Consider the following 19,735-nt stretch of genomic DNA (forward strand, 5'->3'; position numbering starts at 1 on the left):
ATGTGGAAACACACTCGGACTATGAGAATGATTCCACTCCTACAAAGACACAAGGATGATGTAAGACGGAAAAGTCATTTCTGTGGCACCAATGAAGCGCTCGGACAGCAGGCGGGAGGTAGGCTTCCGGGCAGATGCATCGCCTAATGCCAGTAGACACCTTGCCCCCGCCAAGTACCCTGGGAGGCCCCGGCGGTCCCAGCCTACCTTCAAGGTCTTCACGGCCACCGTCAGGCTGTATTTCTTCCACACACCCTCGTACACCTCCCCGTACTGGCCCCCGCCCAGCTTGTGCTTCATGGTGATGTCCGTGCGTTCCATCTCCCACTTGTCGTAGTTGGGGGACACACCGTAGACGGTGGGCTTGTTGCGCTTGGGGGCTGGATAATGGAGCGTGGTGATGAGCCCGTCGGCCACTGTCGAATGATGATGAACCAACTCGGCCAGGGTGTTGAAGCGGCTCTCGGAGGAGACGTAGAGCTGAAGGAAACGGGGAACAGCCTTCAGCCCACAGAGACAAGCAAGCTCAAAGAGCTCATGTGAGCCAGTTTGGCTACTGCACAGCAAAACCTCACATAAGCAGCTCTCCACACAGGACAGAGTGTTTAGAAGACCACTGCTGCTGTCTTTCTCTATGAGTGCTCTAAGTTACTTGCTCAAGCAGAAAGGCACAATAAAGGGCCTCAGGGCCTCTGTACCTGCTGCTGCTCCCTCTGCCTGAAATCTCCCAACCCCTCATCTTCCATGCCCAGTTCTTGCTTCCCGTTCCACGGCCAGTTTTAATGTCCGTGAAGTCTTCCCCAACCATCCAATCTAAAGTCATCATGCGGCACAGGTCATCCTACCACCTGTCTTACTTCTCAGCAATGGACCCACCACTAGCTCATAATTTCCTGTTTATCTGCTTAATTACTGTCTGTCTCCACCTAATAGCATGGAAGCTTCATGAAAGCAGAGCCTTAAGCTGTTTTCATTCCAATGTTGAGTACAGGAAATCAACATGTAGTAAGTACTCAATAAACAACTGTTGATTAAATTAACACACAGTAGAACTTGGTGGGTAGTTGCTGGTAGGAAAAGCAAAGAATTTATTTAATTTATAATTTAAAAGGGATAAACCTAGAATGAAATAGTGATCAGAAGATGAAAACCACTAAACACATCCAACACGAGGAAGCAAAAGGAAGGATTTACAACACATGAGCATTCAGTCCTCATGTGAGAGCCACAGCAGGTGAGGACCTAGGGTCAAACCCTCCATGTAGAGTTTGCATCTGGACACAACAGAGATGGAGAGGAAGGAGAAGGAGCAGGCTGGCAGAAAGCAGCAATGCAGGGGGTGCCAGCTACCTGTTTTCTTCTCTTTTCATTGGTGTGGCAAGGGAATACTTCCTTACCAAAAACAATTCCACATGAAAATCCACATAAAACATCTGGACTCCAGACACATAACTGAATCTACTGGCTTGCTCAGGGCAGCCACCCTTCACTGAAGGTGGAAAGAAGACTTAAAATCACGACTAGGCGTTCAGAAGACTTGCCCAAACTGCAAAGACATGGGAAGAAGGAACAGATTTGGGACAGTGGTAATGCTTAGGACGTGAGGGAGAAAAGGGAACAGGATCAGGCTTCAGCTGTAATAACTTTTTTTTTTTTTTTTTTTGAAATGGAGTCTCGCCGTGTAGCCCAGGCTAGAGTGCAATGGCACGATCTCGGCCCACTGCAACCTCTGCCTCCCGGGTTCAAGCGATTCTCCTGCCTCAGCCTCCTGAGTAGCTGGGACGACAGATGCCCACTACCACGCCCGGCTAATTTTTTGTAATTTTAGTAGAGACAGGGTTTCGCAGTGTTAGCCAGGATGGTCTCAATCTCCTGACCTCGTGATCTGCCTGCCTCGGCCTCCCAAAGTGCTGGGATTACAGGCGTGAGCCAGTGCGCCCGACTACAACTGTAGTATCTTATTACTTAAAAAAAAGAAAAGGGAAGAAAAAGCCTGAAATACACGCAGCAAGGCCAAGGCCTTTGGCTGTGGGTTATGTCAGGCACCATTACTGTATGTCTGTAATAGTAAATAAGAAAAATGTTTTTAAAAGAAGGTAGCTAAGAAATATGCAAATTAGTCCCACTGACAACCCTCAAGAAGGTAAAAAGGATTTGTCAATAGGAAGGTTTCTCTTTCTTTTGTTTTGCTTGGGGAGATAACACAAGTGAATTCCAAAAACTTAGGCAAGCCACAGGCACACACTTTGGGGTTACAATCTTTTGGTAACAATCTTACTAAAATAAAATTCTGAGAAACGCAAAACTTGTCCAGAAAGACAAGGAACTTGCTCCTAGTGTAAGGACTGTGGCCTGGGGACACTGGCTTATCCCTCTGCAAGACAGGGCCTCTGAATGGCAAGACTTTATAGGACATGGCAGCCCCACTTTTATTCTTGAGAGCACGGAAGAGAAGAAGCCTCTGAGTGAACTGCTCTAGGGACAGACCATGAGTCACGCTCAGACCCGCGAACGTGCGCACAGGAATGCATCGGGGAGCGGAAGTCGGCACTGCTGAGGGCTGCCGTTAGCTTCATACTCACACAGCGACATACTCTCTTCAGTACTAGTCACCAACACAAGCGCTGTACACAAAGAAAACGGAGCGGGACTTGGGGTTAGCTCCCAATCCCTGACCCTCTGGAAGAGTCTGTCAGCTGTCCAATTACTTCACTGCAGGTGGCAAGTGCTCCAACCCCTGTTCTCAGGTTAGCTCCGCTGATGGTGTGCTCCCTACCAAGGAGTCTAGAGAAGTGAGAAAAGCCATTCCAAGACATTCCTGGAATCAGAGCACCACTCCCACCTTGGAAATCACTGGCACAGTACAGGGTCAAAGAGCCCGTGTGGCCTGCTGGGCTCCAGGGCAGGGCACCTGGGAGCAAGTCTCATTATCCTTCTCTCCTGTCGGAGCAGGAAGCACAGGCCTCAAAGGAGTGCTCCCCAACTGGCGGATCTGGTTCCTTCACTCCAGTGTGGAATGCTAATGGCTCCCCTAAGTCCTAGTTTATGCAGAATTTCTTGGGCTCATTTGATTCCCCCATTGGCTACTGTGTTAGAGATTTCAGTTACAGGAGGTTTCACTGAATGGCCCAACTTTATCCTTTTCAATAATTAAATTTACAGACCTTGTGACTTAGTTCATTTTTCAACATAAAACTTACATACTGATACTTCCTAAATATTAAAACCATTCTCCCTCAAAGGCACTGCATATTCGGTTCACAGCCATCTTCCCCGTGTCCCACTAACAGTCAAGGCTGGTGCTTGCTCCTGATTAGTTCTAGGTTTTGAGCAGCATTTGTTGGGGAACTGTGTGATCATCAGGAATTCATGGCATGTTCAGGGAAGAAAGTAAAGTCAGTGTCATGAATGCCATGTCATTATGCTATGCATCTGGTTCCATTAACACTCAGGTGCTCAGCCAGGGCTGCTGCCTCTTCCTAATCATGCATGAACCTGAAGGATAGGACTTGTCAAAGAAACTCTTAGAAACAGCGTTTTGCTGGGAGCAGTGGCTCGTACCTGTAATCCCAGCACTTTGGGAGGCCAAGGCGGGCAGATCACGAGGTCAGGTGTTCAAAACCAGCCTGGCCGACATGGTGAAACCCCATCTCTACTAAAAATACAAAAATTAGCCGGGCATGGTGGTGGGTACCTGTAGTCTCAGCTACTTGAGAGGCTGAGGCAGGAGAATCGCTTGAACCTGGGAGGCAGAGGTTGCAGTGAGTCAAGATCATGCCACTGCACTCCAGCCTGCGTGACAGAGTGAGGCTCTGTCTCAAACAAACAAAAAAAAGAAACAGTGTTTCTTCTGACAGCCACACTGACAGGCTAACAGAGCTTAGACTGTGCAACCTTTGGCTGCCTTGGGCCCAGGAGTCCCACCTCAGACATATTGTTTACCGGTTGCTCAGCCAGGAAGCAAGTTCCCCCGAGAGCTGCTCAGACACCAGCAGGAAGGCAAGCCTTGCAGTACAAAAGAACGGTCCAAAGCTCCTTCACTGGAATAGGTGAGCCATGTGCTCAGCTTTTCACCAGGAGGCCTATGCCTGCTGAGCCACTGTCAGGGAGGGTAAACCTTAAACATCCAAGAAGCTGTGTAAATGGTCCCTTCCTGCCACTCGGCTGAAGCTTAGGGCCCTGGATCTGTCACTTCAGCAGACCATGAAAACAAATGTCAACTGGGCAAATTTCTTTCAAGAAAAGGAAAGACTCTATTAAGGACTAGAAGGAATTGAGGAACGTGACAGGGGCATCTCACAGAAGTCAATGAGGTGTGGACAAAAACATTCAGAACTAAGAACTTTAGGCAGGAGGTGGTGAAGAAAAATCAATCTTCAATTCTGCTATGTCGATGGAGGGTTACAACTTTGGGAAAGTATCAGAAAAATGACAATCAAATCCCAGGGTATCCAAAGAGTTCTGAGACTGTCTAGGCTCCTAGGAAATGGCAATGGCTCAGTTTAGTATTGGCCCCTTCAAGAGTCCAGCTCATAACTCCCAGTCCCCAACTCTGAGCCCCGAGCTGGTGGTCCTGGGCTGACTGATGAGCCACAAGGGCTGCTGAAAAGCTCAGAACATGAGGAGAGAGGCAAATAAGAGCCAATAAGGAGGAAGCAGAAAGAAATCCTTGGGGGCCTTATAGAAGAATCTTCTAAATTCAGTTGTTTTCTGAAGATGAACTAATTTAAAAATAAGAACCAAACTTACTCAACCCCAGCCTATTCCTCCTATCAGTCTTAACTTTTCCCCTTAGAAATCCAAAAAGGATTGCATCAAAGTTCTGCTATGTGAGCAGCATTTTTCAGCGGCGAGCCACGTGGTCACACACATAGCTGTGGGAGCTCCCTCTAATGATGTTCACTCATTCCAGCGATACGATCCCACCCAGCACACGCTCCTCGAGTGCAGCCCTCACAGGAAGGAACCTCCGCAGAAGGGACGCTGTGGGCTCAGAAGTCCCCAGGTGCCCACACAGCTGATAGGAGAGTCTTTGCCGGGGGGGAGGGAGGAGGCAAGACGCCAAGGAAAGTGTGATGTGTTGCCCAGTGGCGGACACTGCCTAGTCAGATGAGCTCCCTGTGCTCTACCTGGAATGAAACAAACCCACCTGGCACATACTAGCTTTTAGACAGAGGCCTCTTAGGCAGATTCTCCTTCTTTGGATGAATCTCAAATTCTGCAAATCACGTATCCCATATGCAGGTCTTTCCTTGCCCCTTTGAACAGTATTTTATAACAACCCCTAGCTAATGAGCTGTCACACTAGATCATGCCTGCCTGCATCTGTTCCAAGGTTGCTGATTAAACAGCTCTAGGGAAAAGAAACCATTATCCCGTTCAGTGCAAACCTCAAGTGATTATCTTGGTGCAGCATGACTTGCCTTGGATAGATAGCACAGATGCGAAGCAAGCTGTCTGCTGCAGAAAATCACCTCCTATGGGTGGTGCACCCTGGTGTTCTGATTCACTAGAAAGGTACCCTTGTGGTCTGAAGGCTCTTTCAAAGGGCGCAATGCCCTGAAGTACATCCCTCAGAATGGAAGGACATAGCTCCACCTCCGGGATAAGAACAATAACCCAAAAAGCAAGCTGACAGGCCCATGTCTAGTCACACATGGACAACAGGCTCTGTTGTCCAACATACACACTGCAGTGTTGGTACTAAAGAATTCTGCAGTGGTGGAAAGCATCAGATATGGGCAACAGGACTTCAGCCAGAAGACTTTGGGATGTGAAGAAAAATAAGAAAATTTAAAAAGGAAGTAGATGTACATTCACATGGTACAAGTGAATGTGTGAAGACAGCCAAAAAAAAAAAAAAAGTTAAAAAGCTAAGTGGGGACTAGCCTATCAGATACCACAACACAGTATAAAGCTACAGCAATTACAAGTTTGGTACTGGCATACAGATAGACAGACCAATGGAAGAGAACAGAGAGGTCAACAGGCCTAGATACACATATACACTTGGTATATTTCTAACATGTAGGAAAAAGATGAATTTATTAAATGGCATAAAGATGACTCAAAATATGCCACATGCATATTCAACATAATGAGATGCCAGTCTTTGCCAGTCAGAGTGACAAAGATGTTTTTACATATCTAATAATAAACTGTTGGTGTGGGTTAAGGGGAAACAAGCCCTTTTGTGGATTGTTCGTGGGAGAACAAATTTGTACAATTTCTATAGAGGGTGACTTGGCAATGAACATAACCTTCAATCAGTTCTAGCGACTTATCTACATACACTTACACCACACACAAAGAAGCATGCGCAGCACATTTTCAAACCAGGCCGTGGGCCGCTAGTCAGTCTATGAAATAAATTTAGTGGATTACAACCAGAATTTTTTAAAAAATGAAACAGAACAGAATGAAATACAAAATCAGAGTGCATTACACACATAAAGGTGGGTAAGACTTTATGAAACTTTTGTTATATTTTGAGGGCTGGGTGGTGATGTAAAATGAATTTTTCTTATAGCAGACCCAGATTTTTAAAAAGGTTTGAAAGCCACCTCGTATCAGCATTATTTATAATAACTAAAGATTAGAAGCAACCTAAAAGTCAACCAGCAGGGGACTACTGAAATAAGTGACAGTCCATCCACGGTACATAGTCACTGGTAAGATGAGGCAGCTCTAAACTTGTTGCCATAAAACAATCTCGAAGGTGTATTATCACACGGGAGAAGCACGATGCAGAACAGCCTGGAGCATGCATCATTTGTGTGCCTTTTTGAATATAAACATCCATATAAACATCTATATACCATCCATCTATGTCCAGGTAACTCTGGAAGGAACTAGTAACAGTGCTTGCCTCTGCGCAGGAAAAGTGAATTAAGAGACGACGACTTTTTTTTTTTTTTTTTTTTGAGACGGAGTCTCGCTCTGTCACCCAGGCTGGAGTGCAGTAGCCGGATCTCAGCTCACTGCAAGCTCCGCCTCCTGGGTTTACGCCATTCTCCTGCCTCAGCCTCCCAAGTAGCTGGGACTACAGGGGCCCGCCACTTCGCCTGGCTAGTTTTTTTGTATTTTTTTTAGTAGACATGAGGTTTCACCGTGTTAGCCAGGATGGTCTCGATCTCCTGACCTCGTGATCCGCCCATCTCGGCCTCCCAAAGTGCTGGGATTACAGGCTTGAGCCACCACGCCCGGCAGACGACTACTTTTTACTGTAATTCATCTTGTTCTTTTGAATTTTTGTAACCACATGCATGCATTACATACTATTAAAAAAAATACAGACTGGGCGCAGTGGCTCATGCCTGTAATCCCAGCATTTTGGGAGGCCAAGGAGGGCAGACTGCTTGAGCTCAAGAGTTTGAGACTAACCTGGGCAACATGGCGAGACCCTGTCTCTACTGAACATACAAAAACAGCTGGGCACGGTGGCTCATGCCTGTAATCTCAGTACTCTGGGATGCTGAGGCAGGTGGATCACCTGAGGTCAGGAGTTCGAGACCAGCCTGACCAACATGGTGAAACCTTGTCTCTACTAAAAATACAAAATTATCTAGGCATGGTGGCGTATGCCTGTAATCCCAGCTACTTAGGAGGCTGAGGCAGGAGAAGTGCCTGAACCCGGGAGGCAGAGGTTGCAGTGAGCCGAGATCGCACCATTGCACTCCAGCCTGGGCAATGAGAGCGAAAATGTCATCTCAAAATAAACAAACAAACAACAGCTGGGTGTGGTGGTGTGTGCCTGTGGTCCCAACTACTGAGGAGGCCAAGGTGGGAGGATCACTTGAGCACGGGAAGCAGAGGTTGCAGTGAGCCAAGTTCGCACCACTGTACTCCAGCCTGGGTGACAGAGTAAGACTCTATCTCAAAAAAAAAAAAAAAAAAAAAAAAAAAAAAAAAAAAAAAAACGAAAAACAAACATACACCATCCGGACCACACCAATCCACCTATCTACACTGTACCTCAACTACAGCCTGGTGCAATAGAGCAGACTGTGGGGATCCAAGCCTATTCCATCAATGTCTCACTACACTGATATCGGCAAGATCTCTTTATGCCTCCCTTTCTGCAAAGATGCAGGAATTACAGCAATACCTCAGTCAATGTTAACTCCTCCCTTCTCTTTATGGACTCTGAAGGACTATTTATATGAAGACCACAAAATTACATATGCCACCTCCCTTACAACAATACGCTTTGGGTTTGGTAAGCTGTGGGTCTGATCCTGGTTTTCACTGAAAACTGCATGTGTATATGCACGTACGTCCACACACCTCTCCATGAATGTGTTCATCTGCAGGAAGAAGCCCACATGCCAGGCTTCTGTGGGGGAGGGGATATTAAAGTGGTCTTTCGCTCTGGGAAAGCTAATCTATTATTTGAATTTTTCTAATTGAGGATGATTACTATCATTATAAAATATATCTTTTTTTAAGGAAGAATCTTATTGTAAAAAGTGTGTCCAAAACCCAACAGATATTCCTCCTATTTTAAGTAACTTGCTAACAACAAAACTCTAGCAAGACAATAAGAGAATCATACTGGGCCCAGGAACTTGTAATATCACGGAACCAATCCTCAATAAAGCGTCTTCATAAGGCTAAAAGAATGACTCCTACTGTTTACTTGAAAGATTCTTTAAACATCTTCCTGGTTGAGCTTTCCTGCAATAATTTATCAATCCGACACCAGGACCTCTGGGTTCCCCTGCCCCGGGCCCATCAGCCCCCCTGCCAAGGGTCCCCTACCTTGCCATCAGAAGCAGTGTTGATCCTGTAATGGTACACCCTCCCTTCGTATCTCAGCGAGATGGACCTCTGGCCAGGACTGCTCTCACTCTCCCGCACCAAGAAGCTGCCATTGATCCCGCTGCTCAGCAGATACTCAGCGGCATTGCGGGACACAGGCCCATGGTACCAGGAGTGTTTCTCCAGACTGTTGACTGGCGTGATGTAGTTGCTTGGGACCCAGCCTTGGCCATTTTTGGTTTGGGCTTCACACCATTCCCCATTGTGATTATAGCCTAAGACCCGGAGCTTTTCACCTTAGAAGAAAGGAACCAAATCAGACATATCAGCTCTGGAAACCAGCTTCATTCTTTTTCATTGATTCTTGTGTAACTACTAAAGATTTCCAAATTCCTAAATGCCAATTTCATTTTAACAAGTCTACTTAAAGATATGCATTTATAAGTGTATGAGAATACACATTTATATCTGAAGCTTCCTGTTTGTACGGAACAGATAGGTAAGTATATAGCCTCAGTTTTTATAATCAATTATGTTTATTCAAGTGCTCTGTTCCTAATATAAGACAACATTTTAGGGAAATAATGCTTTTTCTTAGGGGAAAAATTGCATTCAGTATTTTGTTCAGCTGTCCCTTTCAGTATAAAACATAGGGCAAGTTCTGTTTTTGCTCAGGGCTATTGTACAAGAACTCCTCTAAGGAGAGGCGACTCCCTTAGAAACATGCAGTTGTTGTTTTGGATATCCCTGCATTCCAGATTTCAAAGCTGCTCCTTCAATGAGCAAAGGGTGGCAGGTCAAGCCGCAATTCCCAGATCTCTGTTTCCTGCAACCACCACTAGCTGCCCACAACCCTTTTACCTTTAGTTATGCTTAGAGTGTTATCTCCACTGGCCACAAAATCATACAGTGCAACGAAAAGGTTGGGGTCATTTTCACTGGGTCCAGCGAGAAGGTTTTCCTTAGAGTTCCAACGAGCGGCTTCACTCAGACCCTGAGGCTCAAAGTCAGATGCTACTGGCCGCTGAAGGGCTTCTGGAAGAGAAAGGGGGGAACAGAAAAAAGAAAAAGCAAGAGAAAATCGGGAGAAAAAATTAGTTTTATTTTCAGAAGCATAAATATTTATGTTTCCAACATTATACATCCCTAATTTATTTCATTTATTAACATCTATACATACTATTATTATTAAGGTGGTTTTAAAAAAAATCTTCCTTTACTAAATCTTGTGGAAAACATTAAGTATTTTCATTCCAAGGCGGTAATTACTGTTCCCCAATAGTTTGAGCTTTTAAAATTCATTGATTCAATATAAGTTTAGTCAAATTAAAACAGTCTATCCACATATGCGTTTCCCTTTGCTTAAAATATGCAGTGAAAGTTTCTTGTTTTAGCCGGGCACGGTGGCTCACGCCCGTAATCCCAGCACTTTGGGAGGCCAAGCTGGGCGGATCACCAGAGGTCAGGAGTTTGAGACCAACTTGACCAACATGGTGAAACCCCGTCTTCATTAGCCATACAAAAATTAGCTGGGCATGGTGGCGCGTGCCTATAGTCCCAGCTACCCGTGAGGCTGAGGAAGGAGAACCGCTTGAACCCAGGAGGTGGAGGTTGCAGTGAGCAGAGATTGCGCCACTGCACTCCAGCCTGGGTAACGAGAAAGTCCGTCTTAAAATAAAAAGAAAGAAAGAAAAAAAAAAGAGGCCAGGTGTGGTGGCTCACGCCTGTCATCCCAGCACTTTGGGAGGCCGAGGTGGGCGGATCATGAGGTCAGGAGATCCAACATGATGAAACCCCGTCTTTACTAAAAATACAAAAATTAGCCGGGCATGGTGGCAGGTGCCTGTAGTCCCAGCTACTTGGGAGGCTGAGGCAGGAGAACTGCTTGAACCCGGGAGGCGGAGGTTGCAGTGAGCTGAGACGCGCCACTGCACTCCAGCCTGGGCGACAGAGTGAGACTCCATCTCAAAAAAAGAAAAAAAAGAAAAAATAAATAAATAAGAAAAATCAAATTGTGCAGAAGGGCTTAATATGAAAGATAAATACTTTCTATCCCAGTCCTCTCTGCTCCTAGAGGCAGAGCTGTTTTTTTGGTGATCACCCCCACCTCTCTTAAGTATCAGCTGGAGCCCTATTCTCAGCAACAGACACACACCTTCACTGCTGGTTCTTCCAGCTAGGACAGTGTCTCTGAAGGACTTACTTCACAAGACAAGGCTATTAACATCCTACCCATCCTTCCAGCTTTCTTGCCCCCACGGCCACCCTCAAATATGATCTTCTGTACATTTTTTTTTTTTACCTTGTGTAAATTATTATTACAGAATAGAAAAAACTGTTACTAAACTCTTCCATGTTTTGTCTGAAACAGATTCTAAAAGTTGGAAACCAATCAACAGCTCTTAAATTAGAAAATGCGTGAATACTATTCATTACAGGGTCAAATAGGTTATTATTTGTTTCTGAAGTTTCTTCTTGCCTTTTTTATTTTTAACAGGGCTGAAACTCTCCAGAATTTTTTTGTGCTAAAGACAAAGTGTAGACGGGTTCTTGCAAACCAGCAAATCAAATCACCTAAAGTAGATCTTAACAGTTTAAGAACATTGTGGAGTGAAATCCAAATTACTCATTTAAGGAGCTACAATTTAAAAATCACTAACTGGGCTGGGTACGGTGGCTCACGCCTATAACCTTAGAACACTGGGAGGCCGAGGCGGGCAGACTGCCTGAGCTCAGGAGTTCGAAACCAACATGGGTAACATGGTGAAATCCCGTCGCTACTAAAATAGAAAAAACTAGCCAGGCATGGCGGCAGGTGCCTGTAGTCCCAGCTAGCTACTCAGGAGGCTGAGGTAGGAGAATCGCTTGAGGAGGCAGAGGTTGCAGTGAGCTGAGATCTCGTCTCTGCACTCTAGCCTGCAGACAGAGTGAGACGTCGTCTCTAGCTGGGAGACAGAGTAAGACTCCATCTCAAAAAATAAATAAATAATAAAAATAAAAATCATTAACTGAAGTAAACTGTCAGGAACTGTTTCTCTGAAAGAGTAAATCCCAAATAATGTCATTATGATGTTTAGTAATTTTTATGATCTTAAATAGAGAGGCCCGGCGTGGTGGTTCAGGCCTGTAATCCCAGCACTTTGGGAGGCTAAGGTGGGCAGATTACCTGAGGTCAGGAGCTCGAGACAAGCCTGGCCAACATGGCGAAAACCCATCTCTACTAAAAATACAAAAATTAGCCAGGCAAAAATACAAAAATTAGTGGTGGGTGCCTGTAATCCCAGCTACTCAGGAGACTGAGGCAGGAGCATTGCTTGAACCGGGGAGGTGAGGCTGCAGTGAGCTGAGATTGCACCACTGCACTCCAGCCTGGGCAATGGAGTAAGACTCTGTCTCAAAAAAAAAAAAAAAAAAGAAAGAAAGAAAAGAAAAAGAGGAACACTATAATTTGAAAAGAACTTAAGGATCTACCAGATGCTTGAGCCAAACACAAATGGTAACAGAATTATGTTTTAGTTTTCCTTCTCTATGGATTTAGAGGATCCTCACACATTCTTTCCTGGGTAATAACACCATCTCAGGGGTGGGCCTGATTCTGAATTCTCTTTAAAAAACAAAAAAGGACCCACCTGAGAGACTAGCCTAAACTTCTGGAAATATGACCAGAGAACTTTCAGAAATGGATGTGCTCTAAAATATCTCTTTGGGATAAACCAACAGAACATAAATCATAAAGGTCTTCAAGTCTAGCTTCTGTACTACTAACTGAAGTCAACCTTCAGGAACTGTTTCTCTGAAAGGATAAGTCCCAAAATTACATTATTATAACAGTTGGTAATTTTTCTGAATGGTGGGGGGCAAAGATAATTTCAAGCAACAGAGTCTTGCAATACTGCCATCTCCTAGAGTGTGGAAGAAGCTTAGTCATACGTTAGGTTCCCTTTGTCGAGTATTTACATTGACTCTAAAAGTACAACTAGCGCCATCACTATTAGAGATTATCAATTTTATTAAAATATGTGATCTCCGAGGTCAGGAGATCGAGACCATCCTGGCTAACACAGTGAAACCCTGTCTCTACTAAAAATACAAAAAAATCAGTCAAGCATGAAGGCAGGCGCCTGTAGTCCCAGCTACTTGGGAGGCTGAGGCAGAATAGCGTGAACCCAGGAGGCGGAGCTTGCAGTGAGCCGAGATCGCACCACTGCACTCCAGCCTGGGTGACACAGCGAGACTCCGTCTCAAAAAAAAAAAAAAAAAAAAAAAAGTGATCCCCCACCCCCATCTGGTTTATGCTGGTTTGGTAGTCTTGACTGTAGGGCTAAAGACTGTCCTTTGAAATGTAGCTATGTGGGGCTGGGCATGGTGGCTCATGCCTGTTATCCCAGCACTTTGGGAGGCCAAGGCAGGCAGATCACCTGAGGTCAGGAGTTTGAGACCAGGCTGGCCAACATAGCAAAACCCTGTCTCTACCAAAAATAAAAAAATTAGCTGGGCGTGGTGGTACACACCTATAGCCCCAACTACTCAGGATGTTGAGGCACGAGAATCACTTGAACACAGGAGGCAGAGTAAGTTATAGTAAGCTGAGATCATGCCACTGCACTCCAGCCTGGGCAACAGAGTGAGGCTCTGTTTCAAAAAATAAACAAACAGAATGAAATGTGGACATGTGATTAGAGCTTGATGTTTTCTTCTGTAAGTCCTCCCTATAATGAATGTATCATCTCACTTCCAGCTTCAATTTCCTACAGATGGAGGGAGAACTTAGAGCCATTCACTATGCATTCCCACTGTCGAAGCTTTCTAGATTTCTGTAATCCATTCCAATCATTTACAGTTGTCTTACACCTAATTCTATAGTAATTTTTAGAAGTTATCTTCCTGGCCGAGCGCGGTGGCTCACGCCTGTAATCCCAGCACTTTGGGAGGCCGAGACGGGTGGATCACGAGGTCTGGAGATCGAGACCATCCTGGCTAACACGGTGAAACCCCGTCTCTACTAAAAATACAAAAAATTAGCCAGGCATGGAGGCGGGCGCCTGTAGTCCCAGCTACTTGGGAGGCTGAGGCAGGAGAATGGCGTGAACCCGGGAGACGGAGCTTGCAGTGAGCTGAGATTGCACCACTGCACTCCAGCCTGGGCGACAGAGTGAGACTCCGTCTCAACAGAAAAAAAAAAAAAAGTTATCTTCCTTTACTGAGTCTTTCTAAAGCATACATCTTAATTTTCCTAGAAACAATTCCCTTTTCACCCTTGCATTTCATTGGTTTCATATTAACCAAGTAATTACAACAACAGATATATCTGAAAGAAACAGGCTTGGAAACAAACACGACTGGCTCTTGTGGACATGTGCAACAGCAGACAGTGGTAGTGTGGCTACCCCACGGCACATGGGAACTATGGAGGCATGTTTTATAAGGAAGTGAAGAGTGCTGGTCAATTTCGCAAGTCAGTCAAGTGGAAGCCAGTTAAGAGCTTCCACCATCATTATATTAGAAAAACTGTCAGGCAGAGCATTATTGACACACAAGGGCCTTACATACCAACAAGAAAAAGCAAAATCCCTCCATTATGGAAAAAATGGGCAAAGCCATGAACCAGCAATTCACAAAAAATTTACATTATCATTAAAGGTCAGGCACAACGGCTCACACCTGTAATCCTAGCACCTTGGGAGGCCAAGACCGGCAATCACTTGAGCTCAGGAGTTTGAGACTACCCTGGCCAATATGGTGAAACCCCGTCTCTAATAAAAATACAAAAATTAGCCGGGCATGGAGGTGCATGCCTGTAATCCAAGCTGCTAAGGAGCTGAAGCAGGAGAATCACCTGAACCCGGGAGGCGGAGGTTGCAGTGAGCCACGGTCACGGCACTGCACTCCGCCTGGGCAACAGAGTGAGACACCATCCCCCAAAAAAAAAAAATTACCATTAAACATGGAAAGTGTGTGAACTCTTTTTTTTTTTTTTTTTTTTTTTTTTTGAGACGGAGTCTCGCTCTGTCGCCCAGGCTGGAGTGCAGTGGCCTGATCTCAGCTCACTGCAAGCTCCGCCTCCCGGGTTCACGCCATTCTCCTGCCTCAGCCTCCCGAGTAGCTGGGACTACAGGCGCCCGCCACCTCGCCCGGCTAGTTTTTTTTTTTGTAGTTTTAGTAGAGACGGGGTTTCACTGTATTCACCAGGATGGTCTCGATCTCCTGACCTCGTGATCCACCCGTCTCGGCCTCCCAAAGTGCTGGGATTACAGGCTTGAGCCACCGCGCCCGGCCTGAACTCTTGATAATAATCAAGGAAATGCAAATTCCTTGCCAAATCTGCAGACACATCTTTTTGACGCTGACGGCCAGTACGGGTAAGATTTCATAGAAACGGGCACTCTCATACAATGCTAGTAGTAGGTGTATAAATGGAGGGCAACTGGAATATGAACCAGAAGTCTATGAAGAATTTAATATCTGATTTTTTTTCTTACCTCTAGGAATTTATCCTAAGTGATCAACACAATGATTTCTATACACTAATTTTAAATAACAGCACAGAAAAGGGCAAGTACAAAATATCTATCAACACAGAATAAGTTTGTTTATGCTGTATCCATAAAATAGGATATATTTTAATAGCCACTCAAAATATTTTTGGAAAAAATATTCAAGTTTGAGTATTCACAATAATATATTAAGTGTTTATATTACAGTTCAGTATATAGGCAAGGTCCCAATTATGAAAAAATTGAAAGAAGACTAGGAGGAATTTCAAACTGTGAACAGTAGTTAACTCAGGGTGGTGGGATTTTAAGTGCTTTAAATTTTCTTTTTTCTTTTTTTTTTTTTTTTTCTTGAGATGGAGTCTCGGTCTTGTCACTCAGGCTAGAGTGCAATGGCGCGATCTCTGCTCACTGCAACCTCCGCCTTCCGGGTTCAAGCAATTCTCCTGCCTCAGCCTCCTGATTAGCTGGGATTACAGGTGCCCGCCACCACACTTGGCTACTTTTTTTGTATTTTTAGTAGAGATGGGGTTTCACCATGTTGGCCAGGCCGGTCTTGAACTTCTGACCTCAAGTGATAAGCCCGCCTCAGCCTCCCAAAGTGCTGGGATTATAGGCGTGAGCCACCGCGCCTAGCCTTAAATTTTCTTTATACTTTTCTATATTATGGTATATTTCTCACAATAAATGTGGATTGTTTTTATTACCAGAAAACAATGATATAGAAAAACTTTAATAGAAGCCAACTAAAGTTTGTTTTTTTGTGTTTGTTTTTTTTTTGAGTTGGAGTCTCACTCCATCGCCAAGGCTGGAGTGCAGTGGTGCGATCTCAGCTTACTGTAACCTCCGGCTCCCAGGTTCACACGATACTCCTGCCTCAGGCTCCTGAGTAGCTGGGATTACAGACGTGAGTCACTGCGCCTGGCTAATTTTTTGTTTTTGTTTTTGTTTTGCATTTTTAGTAGAGACAGGGTTTTGCCATGTTGGTCAGGCTGGTCTTAAACTCCTGGCCTCAAGTGATGTACCCACCTCAGCCTCCCAAAGCGCTGGGATTACCGGCGTGAGCCACCGTGTCTGGCCCTAAACTTATATAATTGATAATTTAACATGAAAAAGCATGCTGGGGAGGGAGGCCTCCCTCAGGCTGTCCTGAAAAGGCACTTGTGTGCCTCCCTCTGGTGCGTCAACCTCATGGCCATGAGCATACAACTTTGGCAGACCAGGCCCACACAGGAAATTAAACCAAAGTCATGAATACAGAAATGCTTTTCTTCTCAAATGCCATTTGACCTCTTCTATCAAACATTCTGACACATCTGGATTTGATCAAAGTTACATAATCGGGGAAGTGGCCTGGAAAACACCTGGAATAAGCAGAATGCAGCTCCCCACCCAGAGGTGGCCATCCACTTGAAGTGTGGGTTAAAGTGGGACGGTCCCAAACATGTCGACAGATGCTGGGAATGTTATGCAAGAGGATGAGGCCTTTGTTAGGAAGGAAAGGGCCTCCCACTGCTTTTTGATTCAACAGGACGTCAGGCGATCCAAGGCAGTCTCTCAACTTTCCTCTCCAGTTCTTGCTCTATTCCATAAATTAATGGCCAAAGCCCAAAGGGAAGTATTGCTCATGCTTGCCTCTGGACCGAGACACTGAAGCGTAGCCACAGTCCAACACCAAAATCTTCCAGTCAATTCCCAATCCAGGCTGATGTCAAAATTGACTCACAATGTATAAATGCCAAGTTACTTGCTTCATTTCATAGTGAACTATGCTCGTCAACCTTAAAAATGATCACAGCTTACAAGGCCAAAGTTGCAGAAAGTACTTAAATCTTTCTTGCTTAAGACATGAACTTTCCACCGGTCCCTCTGTTAGGAAATGAGATCCCCTAAAGAAGCCCGAAGGCTTCATTCAAAAAAAAGATGCCCCAAATAGTTCCCTTCTTCTGTTCTTCCAGAAGATCTTTTGGCTATTGTCTTGGGAAATAAATTTTAGCATCTGCTATTATTCTTACTTTTTTTAGTGAACATTTTCTGCAGCCTCCTTTCTGAGTCATACTTTAAATAGGTTTAAGATCTGGATCTTCAAAAGTGCCTCTCACTCCACTTAAAACCGTATTGTTATTTTGTCATAATGTTAACAAAAAGGTTTCCACTCACCAACTAAACTCAGAAAAAGTCACTAATTAGCTAGCCGAGCACCAAGAACAGTGACATCTAAAAAATGCCTCAAACCTCTAAAAAGCTCTGGCTCTGGCTATGAGAGTATAAAATTATTTGGAAATTTTGTAAGAACCAGGCCACTGAATTCACTGGAACTGTGCATGATTAACTTGTTTAGACAGTATTCTAAGAAAATGGTTTGGGTCTTTAAAGTAGAATTAAACGATCGTCTTATATAAAAATAATCCTTTCTCAAAGCTATGAGTCACTGATAAAAAATGTTGACAGAAGATTCTCGGACATGGCCTATCTGGCCTAGACTCCAGGGGCTGCTGGTGCTACGCCGGACACTGGCCAACAGTCAGGGAAGGGAAATGCCCATGAACCCCAGCACCGGCTACTTCACAGCCCAAGGGGGGACTTGACCTCCAGGAAAAACATCCCCAGGAAGCTTCCCACCTTCCTGCTGGCACTTGTGCCCAACCTCATAGTTCCTACTAGAGTGCAAGGCAGCCAGCTATGGAGCATTCATTACTGTTCACACTGTGGGCTCTCCGGAAGGTTCTTGGAGACAGTTCAGTGTTGGGGGGACAGGAGATGGAGCATGTCAGACGTGACAAACGTTCCCTTTAATTTTGCTCACATTCAATTATTTAAACTTGTGCTGCTTTATTCATATTTCCTTTGTGGGTCCTTCACTATTATCCTCCAGTTCAAGGAATCTCTGTAATTTAAAAATCTATAAAACAGATCCTTCTAAAAAGAGGCTTCGTGTTTTATTTCATACTCTGTTCCAACGGATGAGATCATGCTCAGACTATTCTCAAGTTATTTTATAACAGTCTCACACAACTTTTCAAAATATGAGCTTAGAGGAAAAGTATTATTTCCCACATTTTGAGCTTGATGAAAGTCATTTTATCTATTTCTACATGGTCCTTTATTTTGTAAATTTACACCTTCACCCAGAGAAGTTAAAATTATTAAAACACACACACACACACACACACACACACACACACACACACACACACACAGAGACATACGTTTAACTGAACACAGCCTTTGTGTTATCTTCAGACCCCAAAACACTGTGTCAGCTGCTAGGGTGCAGGGAGAGGCAGGGCAGTGGCAGAAAGATGTAAAGAACCAGCAGTAGCGCCTGCTCCTCGTGGGAGAAACACAGCTCCTGAAAACTTACAGACTCAACAGCAAAAGTCTAATGGAAGGCCAGCGCTGTCCTGTGGATGAATTTTTTTTTTTTTTTAAATGGAGTTTCGCTCTTGTTGCCCAGGCTGGAATGCAATGGTGCGATCTCGGCTCACTGCAACCTCCCCCTTCCAGGTTCAAGCGATTCTCCTGCCTCAGCCTCCTGCGTAGCTGGGATTACAGCCGTCCACTATCACGCTGGGCTAATTTTTAGTATTTTTTTAAGTAGAGATGGGGTTTCACCATGTTGGCCAGGCTGGTCTCGAATCTGAGTCACCTTGGCCTCCCAAAGTGCTGGGATTATAGATGTGAGCCACGTGCCCAGCCCTGTGGATGAGTCTCTAAGTCCAAGAGCACAGACAGTGGGAGCCAGGAGTTGAGGGGGTGAGCTCACTGGGATGAGGAAGGGGACCCTGAACAAGACAGTGCCTCACAAGGCAAGGAGGATTCACCAGGGACCCATGGCCAGCCTGCCACACCAAGGCCACTAAGGTGGGGCTCCTTACTGTGCTGTGCTATGGACCCCTCTGGCAGCAGGCGATGCCTAGGGACTTCTCACAACGAATTTTTAAATGCACAAAATAAAATACGGAGAATTGCAAAGGAAAACAGTCTTCAAAAGACTTTTTGAAACAGTCCTCAAAATACTTTTAAAAACTTGTAATGATAAGCTCTTATTAATGTATTAAACAGTTGTGTCTTTGTTCGCACATTAAATAACAAGATCCAGTAGCAATTGTGTCATTTCAAAGTAGTGGTGCGAATAATAACCACAACTGTTACCTGATACGAAATACTGGTTTCTGGCCAGGTGTGGTGGCTCACTCCTATAATCCCAGCACTTTGGGAGGCTGAGACGGGCAGATCACCTGAGGTCAGGAGTTCAAGACCAGTCTGGCCAACATGGTGAAACCCTGTCTCTACTAAAGATATAAAAATTAGCTGGGCATGGTGGCAGGCGCCTGTAATCCTAGCTACTCAGGAGGTCGAGGCAGGAGAATCGCTTCAACCTGGGAGGCAGAGGCTGAAGTGAGCTAAGATCATGCCACTGCACTCCAGTCTGAGTGGCAAGAGTGAAACTCGGTCCCCCGACCAAAAAAAAAGAAAAGAAA

At 44.9% G+C, this 19,735-nt stretch overlaps 1 protein-coding gene and 1 long non-coding RNA gene across 4 annotated transcripts in view; one reads left to right on the plus strand and one right to left on the minus strand.

Annotated features, from left to right (window-relative positions):
* Window positions 1-19,735, minus strand: part of ABL1 (ABL proto-oncogene 1, non-receptor tyrosine kinase) — a 185,216-nt gene that overhangs the window by 24,553 nt on the left and 140,928 nt on the right. For all 3 annotated transcript variants that reach the window (XR_013405373.1, XM_015116551.3, XM_015116552.3), the window contains exons 2-4: window positions 9,622-9,795; window positions 8,761-9,056; window positions 208-480 (exon numbers count right to left, since the gene is read on the minus strand). Coding sequence is in view for 2 of the 3 variants with exons in the window: in XM_015116551.3 (XP_014972037.3) it covers window positions 208-480; window positions 8,761-9,056; window positions 9,622-9,795 (743 nt within the window). In the remaining variant the exon portion in view is untranslated. The remainder of the gene's footprint in view (window positions 1-207; window positions 481-8,760; window positions 9,057-9,621; window positions 9,796-19,735) is intronic.
* LOC144335015 (uncharacterized) lies at window positions 1,641-3,841 on the plus strand. The gene is made up of 2 exons (XR_013405395.1): window positions 1,641-1,696; window positions 3,804-3,841. It is a non-coding gene; the product is annotated as an uncharacterized LOC144335015 (long non-coding RNA).

This window comes from Macaca mulatta, chromosome 15 (genome assembly GCF_049350105.2).
Source record: "Macaca mulatta isolate MMU2019108-1 chromosome 15, T2T-MMU8v2.0, whole genome shotgun sequence".
Taxonomy (NCBI): Eukaryota; Metazoa; Chordata; class Mammalia; order Primates; family Cercopithecidae; genus Macaca; species Macaca mulatta.